At 54.1% G+C, this 20,501-nt stretch overlaps 1 protein-coding gene and 1 long non-coding RNA gene across 5 annotated transcripts in view; one reads left to right on the top strand and one right to left on the bottom strand.

Moving 5' to 3' along the window:
- Positions 1–1,774: 1,774 nt before the first annotated feature.
- Positions 1,775–19,239, bottom strand: PDCD6 (programmed cell death 6). Of its 4 annotated transcripts, XM_033110487.1 has the most exons (8): positions 19,015–19,239; positions 18,080–18,141; positions 10,953–10,997; positions 9,889–10,047; positions 6,704–6,860; positions 5,876–6,037; positions 5,637–5,746; positions 1,775–2,488 (listed from the first exon to the last, which is right to left on the bottom strand). In XM_033110487.1, the coding sequence occupies exons 1-7, from the start codon at positions 19,113–19,115 to the stop codon at positions 5,668–5,670; spliced, it is 765 nt and encodes a 254-aa protein (XP_032966378.1). In that variant the 5' UTR covers positions 19,116–19,239; the 3' UTR covers positions 1,775–2,488; positions 5,637–5,667. The 4 variants fall into 4 exon arrangements, with proteins under 4 accessions (XP_032966378.1, XP_032966379.1, XP_032966382.1 ...); XM_033110488.1 differs by lacking the exon at positions 5,876–6,037 and having other exon boundaries at positions 19,015–19,229; XM_033110491.1 differs by lacking the exons at positions 5,876–6,037; positions 6,704–6,860 and having other exon boundaries at positions 9,895–10,047; positions 19,015–19,221.
- The window catches only part of LOC117024862 (uncharacterized), a 14,515-nt gene continuing 12,163 nt past the window's right edge, over positions 18,150–20,501 (top strand). Inside the window, exon 1 of the long non-coding RNA XR_004423531.1 lies at positions 18,150–18,560. This is a non-coding gene — a long non-coding RNA (uncharacterized LOC117024862). The remainder of the gene's footprint in view (positions 18,561–20,501) is intronic.

Below are 20,501 nucleotides of genomic sequence, written 5' to 3'. Positions count from 1 at the left end.
CATGGGTGTCTGCACCCCACACCTATGTGTACCTGTGCCACATACCTGAGCACATCTGTACCGTACCTGAGAATATCTGTACCACACAACTCAGCACATGTACTTTACCTGAGTACATGTACACCTGAGCATACCTGTATTGTACCTGGTAGTATATGCACTTCACATCTGAATACATCTATACTGTAGCTGAGAGTATCTACACCAGACACCTAGCACATCTGTACCTTACCTGAGAGTACCTGCACCACTCACCTGAGTACCTGTACCACATACCTAAGCACACCTGTGCCGTTCCTGAGCATGTGGACTATACACCTCAGAACATCTCTACCTTACTTGAGATATCTGCACCACACACCTGAACGTATCTGTACACCTGAACAGGTGTACCTTACCTGAGTATCTGCACATCTGGATACCCTTGCACCATACCTGAGGGTATCTGCACCACATACCTGAGCACATGTGTAACTCACCAGAGAGTATCTGCACACCTGAACACATCTGTACTGTACCTGAGAGTATCTGCACCACACACCTGAGCACATCTGTACCTTCCCTGGGTATCTGCACCACACACCTGTGATTTGCTGAGAAGCCCACACCATATCCGCACAGGAACAGCTCTCCCTTCTAGTGAAGGAAGATGAGACCTCCCTTTGGAAGTCTCCATCTCACCTTCCCTACAATAGGAATGCAGAGCTAATCGCACATCACACCATCTCCCGGGGTTTTCAGTGTGAGAACAGGCATCCACTCTGGCACCAAGGGGTCCACAGAGATTGAACACCTACTGTACCTGGGTGAAGGTGCCTCACCCGGGCTGTGAGCCGCCATGGCTTGAAGACCAGCTGTATGGACTCCAGCTTCTGGGGCCGTGGGTACAGGGTGTGTCTGGTGAGGAGGGAAGGTAGCATGTGGAGGATGGGCTGTCGCCTGGCGATGCTGGATGGCAGCTGCGCCTGCTGTCCTCTCTGAGCTTGGGGTCTTTGCAGGCCCGAGCAGGACGTAAGTAGTGTTTCCACAGGCACCTGTAGTAGCCGGTGTACGGTGTGGGCATGCAGCTCAGGAAGCTGCATGCTCACTGGGTGGCTGGGGTTATTGGCAAGAAGAGGTGAAGTCCAGTGTGTCTGTGAGAAGCCATGGTGTGTGGCACTCACCGAGTCGGGAATTTGGGTCCTAGGCTCTGACGGGGCCTCATCGGATCTGGAGCTTGGGGCTTGGGGGTCTGAAGGCTGCTTGCAGTTATGAATTTGGAGTTAGGGGTCAGCGAACTGATCTCACTAAAGCAGAACCTGGGGTCATGTGCTGGTGCTGTGTCACAAGTGTGTTGACATCCAGAGATGCACCCAGATGAAAAGGGGTGGAAATCCTCAGTGACCCCCATGGACCCTCCCACACAAGGCCAGTCTGAGTCCCCCAGATTTGACCTGTGATGCTCAGATCCCTCTAACAGACGCCACAGATAAGAAACCTACAGCTGCCAAGGCCCTCAAGCTCGGACCCTCAGGTACTTTTTTTGATGTCCCAGACCCATTTATGAATCACTGACACCCACCAAATTCTGGTGTGGGGAAGCACACTTAAGGGGGAGGGGTAGAAACAGCCTAAAGCGATTCTGTGAGCGGCAGGGCCGAGGGCCACCCTAGTGATGTTGGTGACCAGATGGGTGGGCTGATCGTTCGCTCCACTTTCATGTTTGAAAACTCTTAACAGACCATCACAGGGCACAGAGTGAACCATCAGTAAATGACAGAATGCCACACGCCTCTAAACCACATCTGGATTTTAAGTCCAAAGAAGTTTTTTGAAATTGAAACAAACTCCCGTAACAGGATGGGTGGTATCTACACGTTTCCACAAGCAGAGCTGTGTCCTGGGCCCTCCGGAGGTGCCTCACGAGTGCGTCTGAGACGGACTGGAACAAGGGGCACAGTGCTTACATTGCATATTCGAGTCAATACAATACATCCCTTCTTAAACAGTAAGGCACGAAAAGCCTTCTGTGCAAGTTCCGTATGTTTTAAAACTCCTACTGGCTCATAAAGTATTTCCACTACAGAACTGAAGCCATATAGGAAAGCACATGATGAATTCTTTACATGCAGAACACAGGAACATAAGTATATCTTATATCTTACCTCATGGCACAATCAAACAGCCCCAAATCCAACGCTTGTATCTGAATGACGATATGACTATTGTTATGATTGGAAAATCGTTAATCAGCTTATCCACATATGTACAGTGGGGTCCCCAAATATTAATTATACAAAATCTAAAGGAAGAACAACGTCTACTGCATCCGTGTTCCATTTCGTTAAAGGGATTTGGCATTTTCGGTCTTTTCTCCGTACGTCACGTTGCTGTTTGCAAAACGACAGTGTTATACGATGCTGAAGACCATAGAAAGATACTGTTCGTATGACACCTGAATCCAGCCATCCTGATCCGTGTCATAGCGCCGGAATATATCTGTCAGCCTCTGGAAAAAAACACAGGCATTTAGATCCTGCCATTTACTAAACGAAGGAACAAAACGTACTTGGCAAAAAGAGATTCAGAACCCCGACTTCAGAAGCATTCATGTCTCCACATCCCCTACCTCTGACAGAGATCAGCGCAGGGAGGCACGTGTGGGGGGTGGTCTCTGACAAGCCAGGCCTGATGCCGGGGGCTCCTCTCTAGAAACTGGCCCCAGCAGGTGACAGCATGGAAGGGATCTCCTGCCACCCCCCACGTCCTCCTGTCTGCCACAGCCCTACCCTACCCGAGGGCGCCTCCTTAGTCTGCTTCACCAGCCTGACCAGCCACAGGGGGACCACTGTACCCAAAGGCAGGGACAGTTTGGTAAGTGCCGGCCCAGAGAACAGATGGGCAACCACAATAGGTCTGAAGACTCGCAGGACAACAGGAGATGGGCAGTTCGTGACAAGACAAGAACACAGCGCCCAGCTTCATCCGGAGCTTGGGGGCCAGCGGCTGCCCGGAGCCTGGCCATGCGAGCCATGCCCCACTCCAGTGCGAGGGCAGGTGAAATGGCCACAGCAAACGGGGCCTGACACAGGTGACCGTCCCTTCAGCGCCAGACAGAGCACCCCAGCGTGTGTGCGAAGCGAATGACAAAAACGACCAGTGCTTAACTCTGGCTTGAAAAACAATGGGCACCTTTTCTTACTTTACGTTTAAATTGTAATTTTCCAAGATTTCTACAAGTTTTCATGTTATTTTGTCAAAAGCGACTTCAAGGGGTGAACGGGGTGGCTCAGTTGGTTAGAGCATGAGCTCTGGGCAACGGGGCTACCAGTTCGATTCCCACATGGGCCAGCGAGCTGCGCCCTCCGCAACTAGAATGAAGTCAATGAGCTGCTGCTCAGCTCCCGGGTGGCCAGATGGCTCAGCTGGTTGGAGCACGGGCTCTCAACCACAAGGTTGCCGGTTCAACGGTTCAACTCCTTGACTCCCGCAAGGGATGGTGGGTTGCGCCCTCTGCAACTAAGATTGAACATGGTACCTTGAGCTGAGCTGCCGCTGAGCTCCCGGATGGCTCAGTTGGTTGGAGTGAGTCCTCTCAACCACAAGGTTGCCAGTTTGAACTCCTGCGAGGGATGGTGGGCTGTGCCCCCTGCAACTAGCAACGGCAACTGGACCTGGAGCTGAGCTGCGCCCTCCACAACTAAGACTGAAAGGACAACAACTTGACTTGGAAAAGTCCTGGAAGTACACACTGTTCCCCAATAAAGTCCTGTTCCTCTTCCCCAATAAAAAATCTTTAAAAAAAAAAAAAGGACTTCAAAAAGCCTTTTCCTTTTCAGAAAAAGGCAGGAGGAGGAAAACATTTTGAGGACTTTTTGCTTGTGGCCCACAGCTTTTCGATTCCCACCTCTGTCCAGCATTTAGGGTCATTCTCAAAGGGTGGGCAGCATCAGGAACTGGCATCCAGGCCCGCAGCAAGCACGGAGGCTGGCCTGTAGGCAGTGGCTGACCAGCCCTCAGCCCGGGGAGCTTCTCGCGGGACTCAGATGGCATTGCCACTGAGCCTATAGCTGTGACCTTTGCTTAGGCAGAAACATGTAGTTTCTTCTGGGACAGACCCGCAGATGAAGTCCTAATCCTAGAGCCTTTCAGATGCAGATCACAATGGGATTTCCACACTGCACCTCTTTTCTAACGGATTCAGACAATACTGAAGAAAATACAGCCTAGCCTCACTGGACCCTGAGGGACAGAGACGAGGTCAGGCTCTTGCCATTTCAGAGACCTGAGCCTAAAAGTGAACAGACCTGGGGCCAGCCCAGTGGCTCAGGCGGTTGGAGCTTTGTGCTCCTAACTCCGAAGGCTGCCGGTTCGATTCCCACATGGGCCAGTGGGCTCTCAACCACAAGGTTGCCGGTTTGATTCCTCGAGTCCCACAAGGGATGGTGGGCTCTGGCCCCTGAAATTAAGATTGAACATGGCACCTTGAGCTGAGCTGCCTCCCGGGTGGCTTGGTTGGTTGGAGCACGTCCTCTCAACCACAAGGTTGCCGGTTTGACTCCCACAAGGGATGGTGGGCTGCGCCCCCTACAACTAACAATGGCAACTGGACCTGGAGCTGAGCTGCGCCCTCCACAACTAAGACTGAAAGGACAACAACTTGAAGCTGAACGGCACCCTCCACAATTAAGGCTAAAAGGACAACAACTTGACTTGGACAAAAGTCCCGAAGTACACACTGTTCCCCAATAAAAAAGTTCTGTTCCCCTTCCCCAATAAAATCTTTAAAAAAAAAAAAAAAAAAGTGAACAGACCTGTCACTGACGAGACTGCCTCATGCAGCCTCACTGGGAAAGAGATGATGACGTCAGAGAAACTGCACTTCTACTGACCTACCATTTTAACAGGAAAAAAATCGGAGAATATTTTCCAGAACTCCAAATTAAATGTAAAAGCCTCATGTGTTCACACGTCTCAGTGTATTTTGAAGCTGACAAGATGTAAGCTCCACCCAGATTAACACTGCAAGGGCTTACATTCTAGAGGGTTCTATGGAGACCTTGCGGGACACACATTCACTTCCCATGAGTACGGAACAGTGGGGGCACGGAGTCACGCCATTTGTGGCCATGAGTCTAACCGCTGAGCCTGAGTGACAGGCACATAGTGACAGGCTCATTTTACTGTCGTCTCTGCTACCAACATTTTCTTTGAAAATTTGTCCTAATAAAAACGTTGAGAGACATGTAAGATCTCTGGGGTGGCAGCCCGTCCTAGGGGTGTCTCTGGGCGGGCTCCCAGGCTCCGCGGCCCTCGCAGTCCGCTGGCTGCATGCCGACAGTGACTGGCAGACACACCCCACACAGGAGGCAGGGAAGAGGGAAGAGCTCAAGGACAGCTCATTGTTTCCTGAGAACAGAACTACAACCAAAGCTCCCCACACATGTAAGTGACTCCCTGGGAACGTGAATCATGACCTCTCCGGCTGCGAGAGCTCCCAGGGGAGAAAGGACACGACTGTTCACAGCTGCGTTAACAGCAGCAACTCCACACGCAATACTAACTCGAGGAGCTCCAGAAACTACTGTCCGCACGCCTGGCTCCCTCCAGTCTGCACTTCCAGAATATGCGGCCCCCGCCGCGCCTTCCATCAGTACCTGTAGGACAATGCAGCCCTGGATGAAGTCGTCAAAGGCAATCTGGCCCCGGCCTTGTCTGTCGAATTTCCGGATGAGGATGTCGTGAAACTGGTCGGACAGCCGGTAGCCTGCAAGACGACCAGAGTAAGGCAGCCACACAGGTCCGGTCAGCACCACCTCCCCCGACACCCGCCCTGACCCCACAGCCGATAGCCCAGGCTGGACTGGACACACACAGCAAATGCATTCAAACGCACTCTGCACGCAGCCAGGCAGCGGTGACCACTACCCGGCTGGAGTGTCTTCCTGGAAGCTGAGGAGCCACCCAGGGCAGAGGCTCATGCAGTCGTTTGTGTGTCACCATCCGCACTGCAGAGCTGCCACTGGCCACTCCTGCCCCACCGGGCAGATCTGCCAAACTCCAGAACACAACCAGTTAGCACTGTAAAGGGCCCTTCACTGATGGGCTTTACGACGTGTATTACCTACGTGCACACGCTGAATAACTCGGCTGCCCTGGGTTACTCAGTACCAGAGAACACTGTGACAGACAGAACAGCATCGAGGCCTCCAGCGCCACAAAATGTAAACCGAAGGGAACAGGATGGTAATTAATGGACACTACCCCACACAAGTCAGCAAGTGGCATTCGGAAGCTGAACACTCCAGGAGTAAGGCAGCCTCACCAAGTTCAACACCACTGAGGGGTCACCAAATGTTGTGGCAAAGAGTCACCAATTCCATTTTCAATTTACTGGACGCGTCTTGAAAAGTCTCCAGCAGCAGATGGCTCTGAAGATGGGACGCAGAGCCACGCATGTGCAGGACACCCCAGGGGGCCACTGTGAGAACGAGAACACCTACTTCCTTCCCTTCCTTCCCTCTCCGCCCCTACCTGTATAACCATGGTGTCCTTACTTATTCAGGAGACAAGATCAGGTGCCCAATATCTTTACTGGTTTTCATTCTCGCTGCAGTCTTTGTAAGGAAATGTGCACGTACTTTCTGAATGTTACAGTTAATTACCTGTATGAGCACTTAACACTTTATTGAAAAGAGTCAAACATGCAAACATGTGCTAGTACCTTCCTGAGTGGTCAGCGTGCTTTGTGCATCTGTGACTGAAATCCAGGAGCCCCCGCCCTGCAAGCTGAGTAGAAGACAGAATGCCTGACTTAGTCAGGAAGAGACAGCAGGTCCTGGCCCCGATTTGTCTCATCTCCTCACACCCAGCACCGGTGCCTGGGGTCAGATAAGACAAAGGCAGGGCTAGTGAGGGCAGAGCTTGGAACAGAGCGAGCAGGCCTGCCCACCCATCACTGCGCGACGGTCTCCTGCCCAGCCTGGGAAAGGACAGACGGGAGCAATGATGACACAGGGTCTCGCTCCACAATGTACAGACGACAGCAGGAGCAGCTCCCAGTGCCCCTGGGCCTCAATGTTATTGCCGGGAAAACAAAGGCAAAGGAAGTCAGACTAGAAAATGAACAGACCACAGAAGGAAGGCCAAATCTGGGAGCAGCCACTCCTCCATGAGCCCCCCCACCCCAGGGAAAACCCCGGCAGTTATGACTCACGGGGTGCTCTCTACATGCGCCCCACATGCAGCCCTGCTCAGGGCTGAGCACCCTCCAGACCTGGCGTGCTGGCTGCGGGGCCACACGCCGACCTGCCACTGAGCACCTTTCCACCTCAGCATAAAAAGAGGACAAAGCAAGAGCAGCAAATGATGGAAAACAGTTGAAAATGAGTGATGAGTAAATGCAGGCTCATTCTACTCTCATTGAGTCTTCTAACAGACACCAGACCAGCTTAGTGGCTGCCAGGGGCTGGGTGGAGGGGCGGCGAGGAGGGCCTTTGGGTGGAGCCCCACGTGCCTGCCCGTTAGGGTCGCGGCACTGTCCCCAGGAAAGGCAGGAGGGCCATACTGATGCGCCTTTCCATTTCCAGGGCTCTGCACCTGGCGCGTAGCACATATTAAGAATAAAAAGCTTATCGGGCTGGCCCGGTGGCTCAGGCGGTTGGAGCTCTGTGCTCCTAACTCCGAAGGCTGCTGGTTCGATTCCCACATGGGCCAGTGGGCTCTCAACCACAAGGTTGCCATTCAACTCCTCGAGTCCCGCAAGAGATGGTGGGCTGTGCCCCCTGCAACTAAGATTGAACACGGCACCTTGAGCTGAGCTGCCTCCCCGATGGCTCAGTTGGTTGGAGTGCAGACTCTCAACCACAAGGTTGCCAGTTCGATTCCTCGAGTCCCGCAAGGGATGGTGGGCAGCGCCCCCTGCAACTAGCAACGGCAACTGGAGCTGAGCTGCACCCTCTACAACTAAGACTGAAAGGACAACAACTTGAAGCTGAACGATACCCTCCACAACTAAGATTAAAAGGACAACAATTTGACTTGGAAAAAAGTCCTGGAAGTACACACCGTTCCCCAATAAAGTCCTGTTCCCCTTCCCCAATAAAATCTTTAAAAAAAAAAAAAAAAAAAAAAAAGAATAAAAAGCTTCTCAAATGAATGCGTGGACTATGAAATCCAGCATCCGCACCAGTCAGGGTCACACAGTGCCACTAAGGGTGGCCTGAGACCCCACATGGAGCCGACAGAGGTCAGAGGGCACCTTAGGGCTCGACCCCGGGCCCCCTCACGCATCTGCTAAACTAAAACAGACCCCTGCTTACCACAGGCAAGATGCTTGTTCTTTGGTGTCAAAACTGAATACGACGTTCTGCTTCTGCGGCACATCACCTAAGTTACTACACAGAATCTTCCAAAACCACCAATATGGGAAAAGGATGACAATGACCCTTTCACAGAAGATGGCACCGGAGAAGTCCCCAGGATTCAAGAGCTGAGCCCAGTAAGAAACTTTCTGGAAAAAACTGAAATGCTGAAGAAACTTTACTTTCTCCAGAAAGAGCTCGAAGTCAGGAAGGACCTGGCACTGACGGTGTGAGGGGCCTGCCGGCTCCAGGACACCACTCCTGCCCTGTGTGTTCACTGTAGCTGCACATGGCCCAGGTCTGACGGGGACCAGGAGTGTTTCCACAGTGAGCTCTATGGACCCGGTGGTCACAGCACCAAGTAAAGAAGGCTACAGGCCTGGCAGAGTGAAATAACACAGCTCCATGACACCAGAGGTCACTTGTCTGGAAATCACTCACAGGACCTACTAGCCCCCAAACCCCCCAGCTTGGCCAGGCCTCCAGCTCCTTCTCTGCGGCCCCCACCGGTCCCCAAGGGCAGACCAAGGTCAGCTGCATTCCAAGTTCCAACTTCTAGAACCCGACGTCCACATCCTGCCCACACCCTGACCCTGACCCTGAGCCACAGCTGGTCAGCTCCGAGCAGATTTCCACTAGCTGACACACTAGGGACGAGTTCCTAAGGCAAGAAGGACAGCGAAGGAGGACAGGCAGCATCAAGTACGTGACCAGAGAAACACGGAGAGGGCGGGAGCCACGCTGATAACGAGAACTGAAATCAGCTTATATCAGTCAACTCCAAACAGCTAAAACATAGTACACTATGATGTAACTTTTCTTATTTTTCTAGAAGGCATTTGTAAGCAGCCTTCTAAAGAAAACGCACAGGTGGTTTTGAAACACGGGCCCAGTGAAGAGGGCCACCTGAGACTGTCCCAGAGGAGAACCTTAGCGTGGCTTCACACCCTGAACCAGCCCATTGCATTTTAGTTTTCCCTCCATAAATACAAAGCCCAACCTCCTCTCTCAGACCCAGTACAGGTATCAAAGGCCCGCTGACACTCTGGAAGGGACCGTGCGACCATGCCTGACAGCACAGCACCCACACAGGCCTAGCACGCACGTGGCGTGCGTACACTCAGGCTGACATGCACGTGAGAATGGGGGCTCATGCTGACTCCAGTACCCCATGTGAGGCAGCGTAGAGAATCGCCTCATGGGTATTTTATCATCTTTCTGTGTCTTCTGATGTATCTTGAAATATTAGCAGCCCTATACTGGTTTTTCCACTTACTCACTTTAAATTATTGCAAAGCCACATTCTCAATGTGCTCGTGATGGCACTCCACTCACAAAAGATAAACGATTGCATAGCCCTTATCTCATTTTGGATGAAAAGCTGCATAAAAGTCTCCAGTAATACCAAAATATGAATCTGTATGACATAAACAAAAATTTCACAGACTGGGTTACAAAATCGGTAGGCTGAACAAAGTAAAAGCAACTGGAATGGCACTTAGGTTCCAAAATGAAACACGCTACACAATCAAGATCAGTGAATTACCAAAACCTGAGAGTGCTTGCTTGAGCTCGTTCTTGTCAATCATTCCGGAATTGTCCCTGTCGTAGGTACGGAAGACGTTCTGCCAGTCTGTGATGTACTTCCAGACGCCGGTGAACTCGCTGAAGTTCACGCCAGCCTTGTTCTCTCGGTCAAACATGGCTGAGACAAAAAACAACATGAGTGGTACGCAGCAAACGCAACCCCAGCGTTGGTCACAACACCTGCAGCCACAGCCATGCCGTCCCCACGTCCTCAGCAAACCCCGGCTTCTCCGGGACCAGCGTGGTGCTTGGCCAGCGAATCCCTAAGTGGTGCTCGTCAGTGCTTATTGGCTGGGTGAGGGGTGTGGGGACTGTCACCCAGCCACAGCCCCTGTGCAAAGTGCACGCAAAACACACTATTAGAGCCACAATGAGAAGTGCGTCGCTCTGAAGCACGACCCCGTGCTTTGCCAGCAAGCTGCAAAGGGGCAGAGTTAAGTGGCCCCCAACCCCTGGCTCTGGGGCTAGAACACAGGTCTAATCCGCGAGCTACGCCCTCCGTCCTCCAGGAGCTCAGAAGAGCCCTCTGCGAGGGAGGCCACGCCAGTGACACACACTCGACTGGCTTTAGAAGTTTTTTTAGCCAAGACCTGCCTTCACTAAAGTCAGCCCAGTTCCAGCACCAGAGGCCAAAGAACCTACAACTACATATAACAGCAAAACACACACAGAAAAACGCAGTCTGAATTACTAGTATAGAGAAAATGAATCACTTGGTGTCTTTTCAGGTAGAGATTAACGTAAGGCCGTAACGTGAGTGCCCTCGGTCTGGTCAGAACTACATCACAGCCCAGTGAATTCCAGAAGGAGAACTCAGGTGAGAAGGCAGTGCCAGCGTTCCCCCCTGTCCCGTGCAGCGAGCGTCCTGCTGCCCGGGAGCCTGAGGGCTGAGGCCTAAAGCACAGGCCAGACGTGGGCTGGCTGGAGCCGGGAGGGACAGCAGTGCAGGCCCTGGGTAGCCCAGGAGGGAGCGCAGCCCCCACCCGCCCGCCACCCAGGCAGGACACCGGTGCCCATACTCACATATGATTGACCTGACAGTCACAGGGTTAAATGGAGTCCAGGTGCCTGAAAACAAACAGGAGTTCAGGTAAGAGAAATCGCTTGTACAGGAAGCCCTTGGTTCCCAATCTGCAATACGCGAAGCTAATGAGCATGAGTGATCTGCTTTTAATACGAGACCTAGAGCAGTGGTTCTCAGCAGGGGACACTGGGAGGGGCTGTCAGCGTGGCCGCCGGGCTCCCTCCTGCATTGCAGGAGCCCTCAGGTGCCACCCGACACTCATAGGTGTCCACCACGGTCTGAGCCGGACGGCACGCCTGTGCGGCTTCACTGAGACACGGCTTTCTCTGATTCTCATTCGTACCGAACTTCCCATGAACAAAGGCACCGGGCGGAAGCCGACACTTAGTATCGTTAGGAATGTCAGCAACTACACCACTGCTCCCGGTCCTGGAGTCTGCAGACACCCAGAAATTCTACACACAGGCACCGCATGATTTCCTGTCCCCTTTGGCAAGCATGCCAAAGCACACGGAGAACACACCACAGAACCAGGCCTTAAAATATATCAAATTCCATCTGGGCATCATATTGTTTCCTTGGAGATGAAAGGTCCGTCATATGACTCCACGATTCACCTCAGAACAGTGACAGGATGTCACCCACTGCATTTCAGAGGGGACGGCTGCACTGACAGACTTAAGAACTTGGGGATGCTGGCATGTTCACCACATGCCCCTACGCCCAAGAACGTGTTTTTGTACCTTTACCAATGTTTATCCTCAGCACAAAGCAAAAACATGTTTTTAATGCAGAGGCCAAGCAGTGTCTCTGCCCCCACCGCTGCCACTTGTATAAAACAGCCCGTTTCTTCTACACACATGACTGCTCCCGTTCTGGGGACACAGGCTCCTACACACCTCTCACCCACACGTGTGCCCCTCCAAACTCATGCACTGCCACCGACTCCCACCTCCCCTTTAAGCCTCAGGTGACACGCTTCCTCAGGGGGCCTTTCCCCGAGCGTCCCACACCCCCAGCTGCCCCCTCAGCACACCTGCTGCCGTCAGGCCAGTCGGGCTGCTCCCCCCCAAGGGCAGGGGCACAGCTGTCCCGTGCCCAGCACACAGCAGCGCCGCACAGCTGCTCTGCGCAGGTGTTATAGGAGCACACACGTAGAGGGACTAGAAGTCAGAACCCAGGACAGAAAGACAACGGTTAAAGGAAACTCCCCCACACCCAACCCCTGACCAGAGCCGGGGACCCGGGGCCCCCGGTGTCCGCACTGGAGCCTCTCCCCCCACGCTCCCTCCTCCACCTGCAGCAAGCAGGTAACGTGGCCGATAGGGGAAGTCCTGAGCGCTGGCTGTGCAGGGCAGAGGTGGACGCAGCTGTGGGACCCCGCCTCTGAGGTCCCTCCCGGCTGCGCAGCGACTTGGCCCAACAGTGCCGAACGGAAGCAACACAAGTACCAGGGCTGAGGCCACACAGGCTCCTCGCGGGGGCAGATGCCCAGGCAGGTGCACGTGCAGTGCAGAGACAGCAGGCCCAGGGGGACTGGCGGCTGTGCGGCAGGACTGAAGATGGCAGGTCCCGGGCTCAGGAGAGCAGAGGGTCAGCCTGGCCAGTGATGGAGGTGGGACGGCAGAGCCAGGCCGCGCACCTGCAGTCCTTCTGTTACCAAACGGGGCCCGACTCTCCAGGGATAATGACAACAGCCAACAGCTAACTGACCCTGCGTGTGCCAGCCTGTGACCCGGTTCCCAGGCTTCACATCAAAGCTTTCCAACCCACATGAGGAGCCGTGCTGCACGGGCAGAGCTTTAATACCCTGGTCATGTTAGCGTTAAATGCCCCCGAGTGTCGGCCGAGAGCTCCGTACTTTACACCACAGCTCTGTCAGAAAGCACTCTGGGAGGCGAGAGAAGCGTGCGCACTGAAGGTGAGGTTCTGCACAAGCCTGCTGGTCCAGAGAGGCTGGTCCAGCGAGGCTCCTCCAACGAGCCTCCACGCCGCGGTCTGGACCAGCCCCACCTCAAACACTCCCAGTAACCACCGTGCCCAGGAGCGTCAGAAGCCCTCAGCTTGCAGATTTCCTATCTGACTTTTAGGCAGAAACGTATCGTCACTGTACCTGTCAGTCTTGCCTCAACTTCATCTCCAAGAAGCAAAGAAAACAGAAACATGTTACTGTTTCCCTGTCAACTGAGTGCACAACTTTTTCGCCCACTTTGGGGACAGTGCTGAAGCACTGAGAAGCCCCAGTGATGGGCGTGTGGTCCCCGGCACAAGCCGCAGCTCACCAAAGTCACCACCTGGCGCTTCAGCATTGCCCCACCGAGCTCCAACACAAATGGTTTTAGGAATTGGTACCTGCCCCCTTCTCTAGCTGGGAAACACCCTCTGTTCTGTGATAGTATTTTGTCTTTTCGCTGTCCAAAGAGTTTTCTTTCTTGAAATGTCCTCTTCACCACAAACGTAAGTTTTAGTTGATGAAGACCTCAGCAAGTGGTAAAGGGTTAAGCCTCTAGCGCACATACACCCGGAATACCTACTGGGAATCTCTTGGGGAAAATAACCAGACTTTTCCTTCATCGCTGGTGACTTCTGCGCACTCCAATGCAGCAGACCTGAGACGCCAGCCTTCCTGCCAGAGCTGTGCGTTGGGGGGGCCCTCCCAATGCACGCCATGCAGTGCACAGATCTGCCAGGACTTCGGGGCCCCCCAGGTCCGGCACAACACCATACCTCACCAGCCATCTCCAATTACAGCTTCAAACAGCCATGACCGCAAATATGGCCTTTCTGAAAAGCAATCTGACGATGCATATACCCTCCGATCAGATAATGCCACTTCTAGAAGCTTGTTCTATGGAACTTTGGGTCAAATCACCACAGTACTTACACTAATGGAAATTATAACAATCTAAGAATCTAACAGTGAAAACTGCAGAACCCACCCCTGGGAGGTCAGTGTCTCCCAGTTCGGGCAGAGGCGGGACCTGGAGTACTGGGCTTGGCTGCAGGGGGATCTAAACTTCCAGGCGCCCTATTTTTGCACCTGAAGACACGGCGGCCAGGAATACTGTCATCTGCCCGGGCTCGTGGAGTAACCCATAGGCAGGGCTACGTCACCCAGTCCCAACCATCTGTGTTTCCATGTGGCACTGTGGTGGGCAAGTTCCTGGGAAGAGCAGACCTGACAGGCTGCACTGAGGGTCCCCAGACCTCCCTCAGGCTCGATGCCTACTGAGGACCGACAACATTCATGGTCACAGCTTGCTACAGCGGAAGAGCACGGGAAAACCAGCAGAGGGAAAGGCATGGGACAGTTGGGGGGAGACTAGGCAGAGCTTCCAGCGGCCCCATGGTCATGCAGGACATGCCTAATCCTCCTGTGACAGGCTGAGGACACACATGAGGGGCTGCCAACCAGGGGAGTGCCCCTGAGCCTGGAGCCCAGGGCTTTTCTCGCGGGTCAGTCAGAGGCTCCCGACACCCAGAGGGAAGGTAGGTGTTTGCTGTCACCACACTTGCAGTGGAAACTATCCAGGCAACTGGGTACGATGAGCTCAAGGCTCTCAGTGGACAAGACACCCTTATCAGCCGAACATTCCAGAGGCAGCCCGTCATCAAACAGGCCCTTCTTGGAAACTGCGGGCTCTGAGCAGCCCAGCCTGCTGAGTCAGGCCTCGACCACACACCGCAGATCGCACACTCCCTGTGCAGCCGACACCGCCACACCCCTGGCAATGGGTCAGGGGTGGTGACGAGACCTGATCAAAGGCGGCAGGGAACTAACTGTCTGCTTGGATGGTCTGATTTCTCTCCTTAATATGGGATTCCCCAAGGGAACTGGAACTCTATTTTGATAAAAATACCTTAGAAAGAATGTACCAATTATTTTTGAAAAACACAGCTAAAAAACGCCTCCTCGAAACACACTAGTGTGCTAAGGCAAACCTCAAAGCACCAAGAGAAGGCTTGAGCAGAATTAACTCCCTTAATCCCAAGAAACAACGTGAAAGTGAAACAAGTACCTAAAAGCTGCGCTAGCTTGTGACAGGTTATTTCAAGACGAAGGCATGACAACGGCCCTCTTCTGTCCCCTGAAACACACGGACCACATGTCCCCCAGAGCAGGCATTTCTAGAGGCTTTCCTGTGGCAGTAAGTCCGTCCAGGACCTGGTCCCCACAGCACCCAGGACGCTTTCAACTGATGCCAACAGAGCACTTGGGGCACAGATGTAGGCAAGTGAGAAGCCGTGCTGCTCTGCAACTCCAGTTTCCCCTCCAGCAATAAGCTGACAAAACTGGGTTCCTGAAGAGCCTAAAATCCTAACTCTCACACGAAAACAAGCCCATTCCTGGGAGAAAAGTCAGACGCCGAAACAACTTCAATGGTATCAGCTGTGAGAGTTCAGGGAGGAGAGTGGAGAGTAGTGACACGTCATCCAGTAACCAAATGGCCTTTGTCCAGGAAGAGACACTTGGAGCACGACTGTGACAGGAGGAAGGAGCGCATCAAAGCACCACAGGAGTTCAAGGGCGGGGCAGCACACCCACCAGGAGGCTGGGGCACAGGGTGGCAGCCCCAGGGCGCCAAGCGAGGCCTCCCTCACTGCGGGGGCTGCCCTGCCCTGCTCCAGCAACACTTTGGGGTTCCAATCCTGGCTCTGCAGCGGGAGACATACGATGGCAACTGGGCAAGCCAAGTGGTAGCGATACTGTCACCTGCTCTGCGGTGCTGTGAAAAGGACCAGAAATCTGTCCTCACCAATCATCTGCCTTGCTACAGAAAGAATTGAAGTTTATGAAAACAGTCAGGTAAGTCAATTTAAATATTTTGGATGGCAGGAGAAAAGGAGGATAAGCAAGTGAGGAGTCTGAGGCTACGTTCATGAAGCTCCCCTCTGAAAGCTCTCCACTCTTGCTACACTGTTAGCAGCAAATTTGAGAGGAAAACGTAACTGCTTAAATGAGTCAGGGTTTATAAGACACGAGCAAGACAAAGCAAGCAGCACCTGTGCTCAGAGCACAAGTGGCACCAGTCCCAGGCAGGAGTGACCCAGCCATCTCCAGGGCAGCCCCCCCGTCTCAGGGCTAAGTGACTGCTTCGTGGGGCCAGTTCTTCATGCCCCCAACAGAAGTCGAGGGAATCCCACAGGAAAGTTCAAGAAAAGCGACACTACAAGGCCACAAATAATGCTGTCAGTTGGGTTATACCAGATACTGACTGCAAATGACCTTAGGAAAGGGGACTGAATAGTTGCTTCGGCAACCGTTCCAATTCTCTCTCAGGCAGGCTCCTGGCAGAGGTGTCGTCAAGCGGGGTTCAAGACCACAGCCTGACATATACAGAGCCATGTGCTCTGAACCCCACAGGAACCAGGGGCAGCACTGTCACCCTCTAGTGAAGCGACAGGAGCCTGAAGCCACAGGTCAGACAGAAGGCCCCCACACCACAGGGCGCAAACAGCTGCTGTGGGATGAGGTCTGCTAAGCGCCTGGCAGCACCCTGGTAGGTGGCAACCCCACCAGCACAACCACCACCACCACCACCACCACCACCAGGTGGAGAGAGCCCATCACGACATGAGCTGGCTCCTCGGCAGTGCCAGCGGCAGGCACGCTGCACTCCTCATGCAGTCAGCAGTGCTGAGCCCCTGCTCCACTTGGCCTCCCACAAACTGTGGGACCTGCAAGGTCAAGTTTGCTCCAGGTCACATTCCTAGCACCGGTTCAGCCAGGATTTAAACCCAGTGACCTCACTGAACCCCAAGATGGGCCGATTGCTAGTATTTGACCAGGACTCCCAATTGAGCAGGTTTCACACATAAACCTGGACAGCTCTCAACTCTTACAGCAAACACACAAAAAGGAGACATCCAAACAGACCAGTCACTGGGGAGGAGCTCAGAAGGAGAGCCCTTCCTGCTGGCCACTGCTGGGCACCCACGCTAACATCCAGACACCTGTCTGTCACACATGACGTGAAGAAAGCACCCATTCGGTCAGCGCTCCAAAAATTTTAAGCCAGGATTTGCCAGACTGCAGCCTGCTGGATCCAGGTGCTCTTAACAAAACAACACGGAGTGGTTAATAATGGTCAGAGAAGAATCGAGAAGCCACACTTGTCAAGGCAGGAGTAATGGCATTTCTTAATTTCCTGACATCAATCTACATCAATACACGAGAAGCTGTGCACCATATCTGTGGCCCACATATGTTCAAGGCTGGGAATGAAGTCAGTGGTACCTACCACTCTGTAAAGGAAATGTGCTCCGCTGTGGAAACAAACCCTTGGCTCACATAAACCACAAGGCAACAAAACCCCCAGCACCTGGGTCATGCTAACAGTGGGGGCGCTGGCTTGAGCCCACAGCCTGCATGGCAGGGGTGGGGGTAGGGCTGGCATTCCCCACTACCCATTCCAGTCTTTCTACAACATCAAACTTCTTCCCCCCACCAAAGTGCCTTTCAACATCTTCACGTCTCAAAAGCAACCCCTTTGTAGCATAAATGGCATGCCTCTAGAAAGGCTACAGATACGAGAATCACAGAAGACAGCGGCATCAAAGGAATTAAAGAAAGGGCAATACAGTGACGACGCTTCATGAAGCGAAAGGTCTCTAATGGTAGTGAGACCTTTAGCTGAAATGGGGAAGAAGTCCAGCACACACCCCACAAGAGCTGTGAGCCCTGCACCCCACCTGAGTGCCCAGTACTCCCTCACTGACAGACACCCCCCACACTACCCGTGCCCAGCATCTCCAACACAGCCCAACAGCTTCCCCATTGGAGCTTCCGGGACCTTGATGACCCTCCCCAAAGAGGCCACAAAGATCAGACACCTAGGAAATTCAATGACCTTCAAGACTCCTGGAGGCTCTGTGCTGTACAAAGCTAAACTTCCTCCCCCTGCCCCAAATCTAACCCCAGCTTGCGTTTCTTTAACAGGGTTTCCCTGAGCTCATCCAGTCCTTTGTGTAGCTCTGCAAGGCGCTCGGCTCAGAGCAGCACTGAGGACCACCAGGAAACCACCTCGCAGAATGAACCAGAAACACCCCACCGCGTGCCAGTGAGTAAACAGGTGTACAGGTGGGTCAGCCTGGTTTGGTTCAGAAGTCCTGACGGCCAACTCACCGTTGGAGAGTGCTTGCTGGAGTTCATTGTCGGATATCACGCCGCTCCTGTCTTTATCAACCCTACAAAATCAAGACCAGTTCAGCTGGGGATTCAAAGTGCACGAACAGCAAACATGGCAAGCCCAAAACTTGACCCGTGACATGACGGTCCCTCCTTCCTCGGTCCTGGCACAGTCCTTCCCAGGGCCCTTTCACTGTGCTGTGCTGGGGAACGGGACCGGAGCTGCCTGCACCCATCCCAAGCACTCCACCTGCCAAAGTCCAAGCTGTCTCTCCTTGAACACGCCCAGTCCCTTTTCCAGCTTCCCCCGCTCGTGTCTCCCGTCCTCCCGTAGCCGGTCTTAAGTCCACCCGCACCAGTTTCTCTCTGGTTCACGAACAGGAAGATTCTCTCAATCAGCTAAGTCACTCCCTGAGCAAGTCACTCAAGTTTCGGTCATTCATTCACGGAAGGACGTCCCTCAACAGAAAGAGCTCAGGTAACGGGTCACCTGCCCCAGCAGCCACCACGTCCCAGCTTCCTTCCCGACTTCTGGCACCTTAACAGCTTGGGAGCAGGGTCTGTGTTTCTGTTTACCTAAAGCTGGCCTAGCATCGCCCGCTGCAGCAAGAGCCAGCAACCACCCGGCCCTCAACTGCGGCCATTTGGCTGGCAGGGTGGGGTGTGGAGGAGGCCGAGCCCAGGGCGTCCTCAGCCGGCTCCGAGCTCGGGATGGCCGGCGCGAGGGAGGAGCCCAGAGACAGAAGGCACGGGGCCGGGGGGCAGGACCGGAGGCCTGAGGGAGAGCAGAGACCGGAGGGGCTCAGGGTCGGGGTGCCACGGGGCAGGAGGCGGGGGAGGCGAGCGACGGGAGGCCGGGAGGCGGCGGATGGAGCAGGACGCCCGGGACGGGCCGGCGCAGTCCCGTCGGCGCCCGCACGCGCAGGCCTCACCTCTGGAAGACGTTCCACAGGAAGCTCTGGTCCGGCAGCGCCGCGCCCGCGGCTGGGCCGGGGGCGGCCCCGGGGCCCGGGCGGTAGGGGTAGGCGGCCATGGGCCGAGGCGCGCGGCTGAGCTGGGAGTCGGCGGCGAAGCGAGAGGGCTCTGGGCGTCTCCACTTCCGCCTCTGCAGGGTCTGGGCCTGGAGCGCACGCCACTTCCGGGGACACAGGAAGTGCGTGTCTCCGAGAAAGTCACGGGGCCGGACACAGCCAATCCCCTCGCGGCGTCGTTGCCAGGCAACGCTCGAGTCCCGCCAGCCCCGCCGCGTGTCTGGCCCGCGGAGCGGGTACCTGTGCGAGCCTCCCGCCGCCTGCAAGTTCCCTGCGGAGCGGACGTGAGGGGCGGAAGGTATTCCACTCGGGCACCTTTAATCCTTGCGTCAGAAGAAAGTCGTGGAAGCGAACGTGACCAAGGGACGAGCGCGCGTGTGACACTCTCGCGCTTCTCTGGAGTTTCCACCCCTCTCCCTCCCTCCCCCGCTTCCTTTCGTCGGGTCGCCTGGGTGCCTTTGCCCGGGCCTCACCAGCGGCTCTCCTGGCCTGCGGACCCGGGACCCCTCTCTTGCTCCGCGCCAGGGCGGACCCTACTCCCGGGCACAGATACCGCCCTCATCTGGACGCCAACGACGCGGTTCCGCGTTTTGAGCGAATTCCCGGCTTTAGAGCACTTGCTTTACCCCCGCTGTCAGCCAGCCTCGCCCCTCCCGCCCGGGTCTGGATCAGGACGCTGGATCTATTCCTGTTCATAGACTGCTCCAGCCTCGCGGGTTTTTAAACGCTGACTTTTCCTCCTCGGAGCTGGGAAGCATTTCGTGCGGGAAAACGAGCTCGTTGCTCACCAGGACGTCGAAGGAAGCGGAGCCAAGGATGGCCTCTTATGGGAGGCACCTGAGACTGCTCCCAGTGGACACTAATCCATTATTCAGCGCCCTGGGCTCAGCCGTAGCTCTGACCAGCTGTCATTCTTCCAACTCTATTATCCTCTGTCCCATTTTTCTTTCTCTCGCTTAACCACGAGGCCACATGCTTGAGAGTTCTTTGAAATTCTTCAAATAAATTGAGATAGTCCGTGACTTTGGCATTCACCTGAAGTATTAACCTACAAACCTCTTCAACAATGTGGATTTTTTTTCTCATGACTTTGTGAAGTCAACTGGTTTCTGGTTTTTCTCCTCAGAAAGTATTCACATCACTTGTTGAACAGTCCTTTCTGGATTTTCCACATCTCTTTGATCTGCAGTTTCTGAAATCCATGTTTCTTCTATCTCCCTCCTCTGGCTCCTCTTTTGTTCTCTAGAAGTCTACACAATTAATAAGTATGATTTTGCAAGTTTTCCGGCACAGCACGTATAGGAAAATGTCAGCAGGAAGCACCTCGGCGACTGCAGCAGGCCTCGGCCTGCCTCTCCTGACAGTGTCACCAGCTCCAACACTGGCCG

This window comes from Rhinolophus ferrumequinum, chromosome 7, assembly GCF_004115265.2.
Source record: "Rhinolophus ferrumequinum isolate MPI-CBG mRhiFer1 chromosome 7, mRhiFer1_v1.p, whole genome shotgun sequence".
In the NCBI taxonomy this organism is placed as follows: Eukaryota; Metazoa; Chordata; class Mammalia; order Chiroptera; family Rhinolophidae; genus Rhinolophus; species Rhinolophus ferrumequinum.
The sequence above is the reverse complement of the archived record's forward strand: the minus strand, read 5'-3'. Positions and strand labels throughout refer to the sequence as shown.

What these genes read in the sequence shown, in the direction of transcription:
- PDCD6 (XM_033110487.1), bottom strand. Translation starts at nt 19,115, where the DNA reads ATGGCCGCCTACCCCTACCGCCCGGGCCCCGGGGCCGCCCCCGGCCCA. An exon ending in GACTGTCAGGTCAATCATAT is followed by an intron (nt 10,048 to 10,952) that starts GTGAGTATGGGC and finishes TTTTTGTCTCAG; the next exon opens with CCATGTTTGACCGAGAGAAC. An exon ending in CACGCTGACCACTCAGGAAG is followed by an intron (nt 6,038 to 6,703) that starts GTACTAGCACAT and finishes TGTGTTCTGGAG; the next exon opens with TTTGGCAGATCTGCCCGGTG.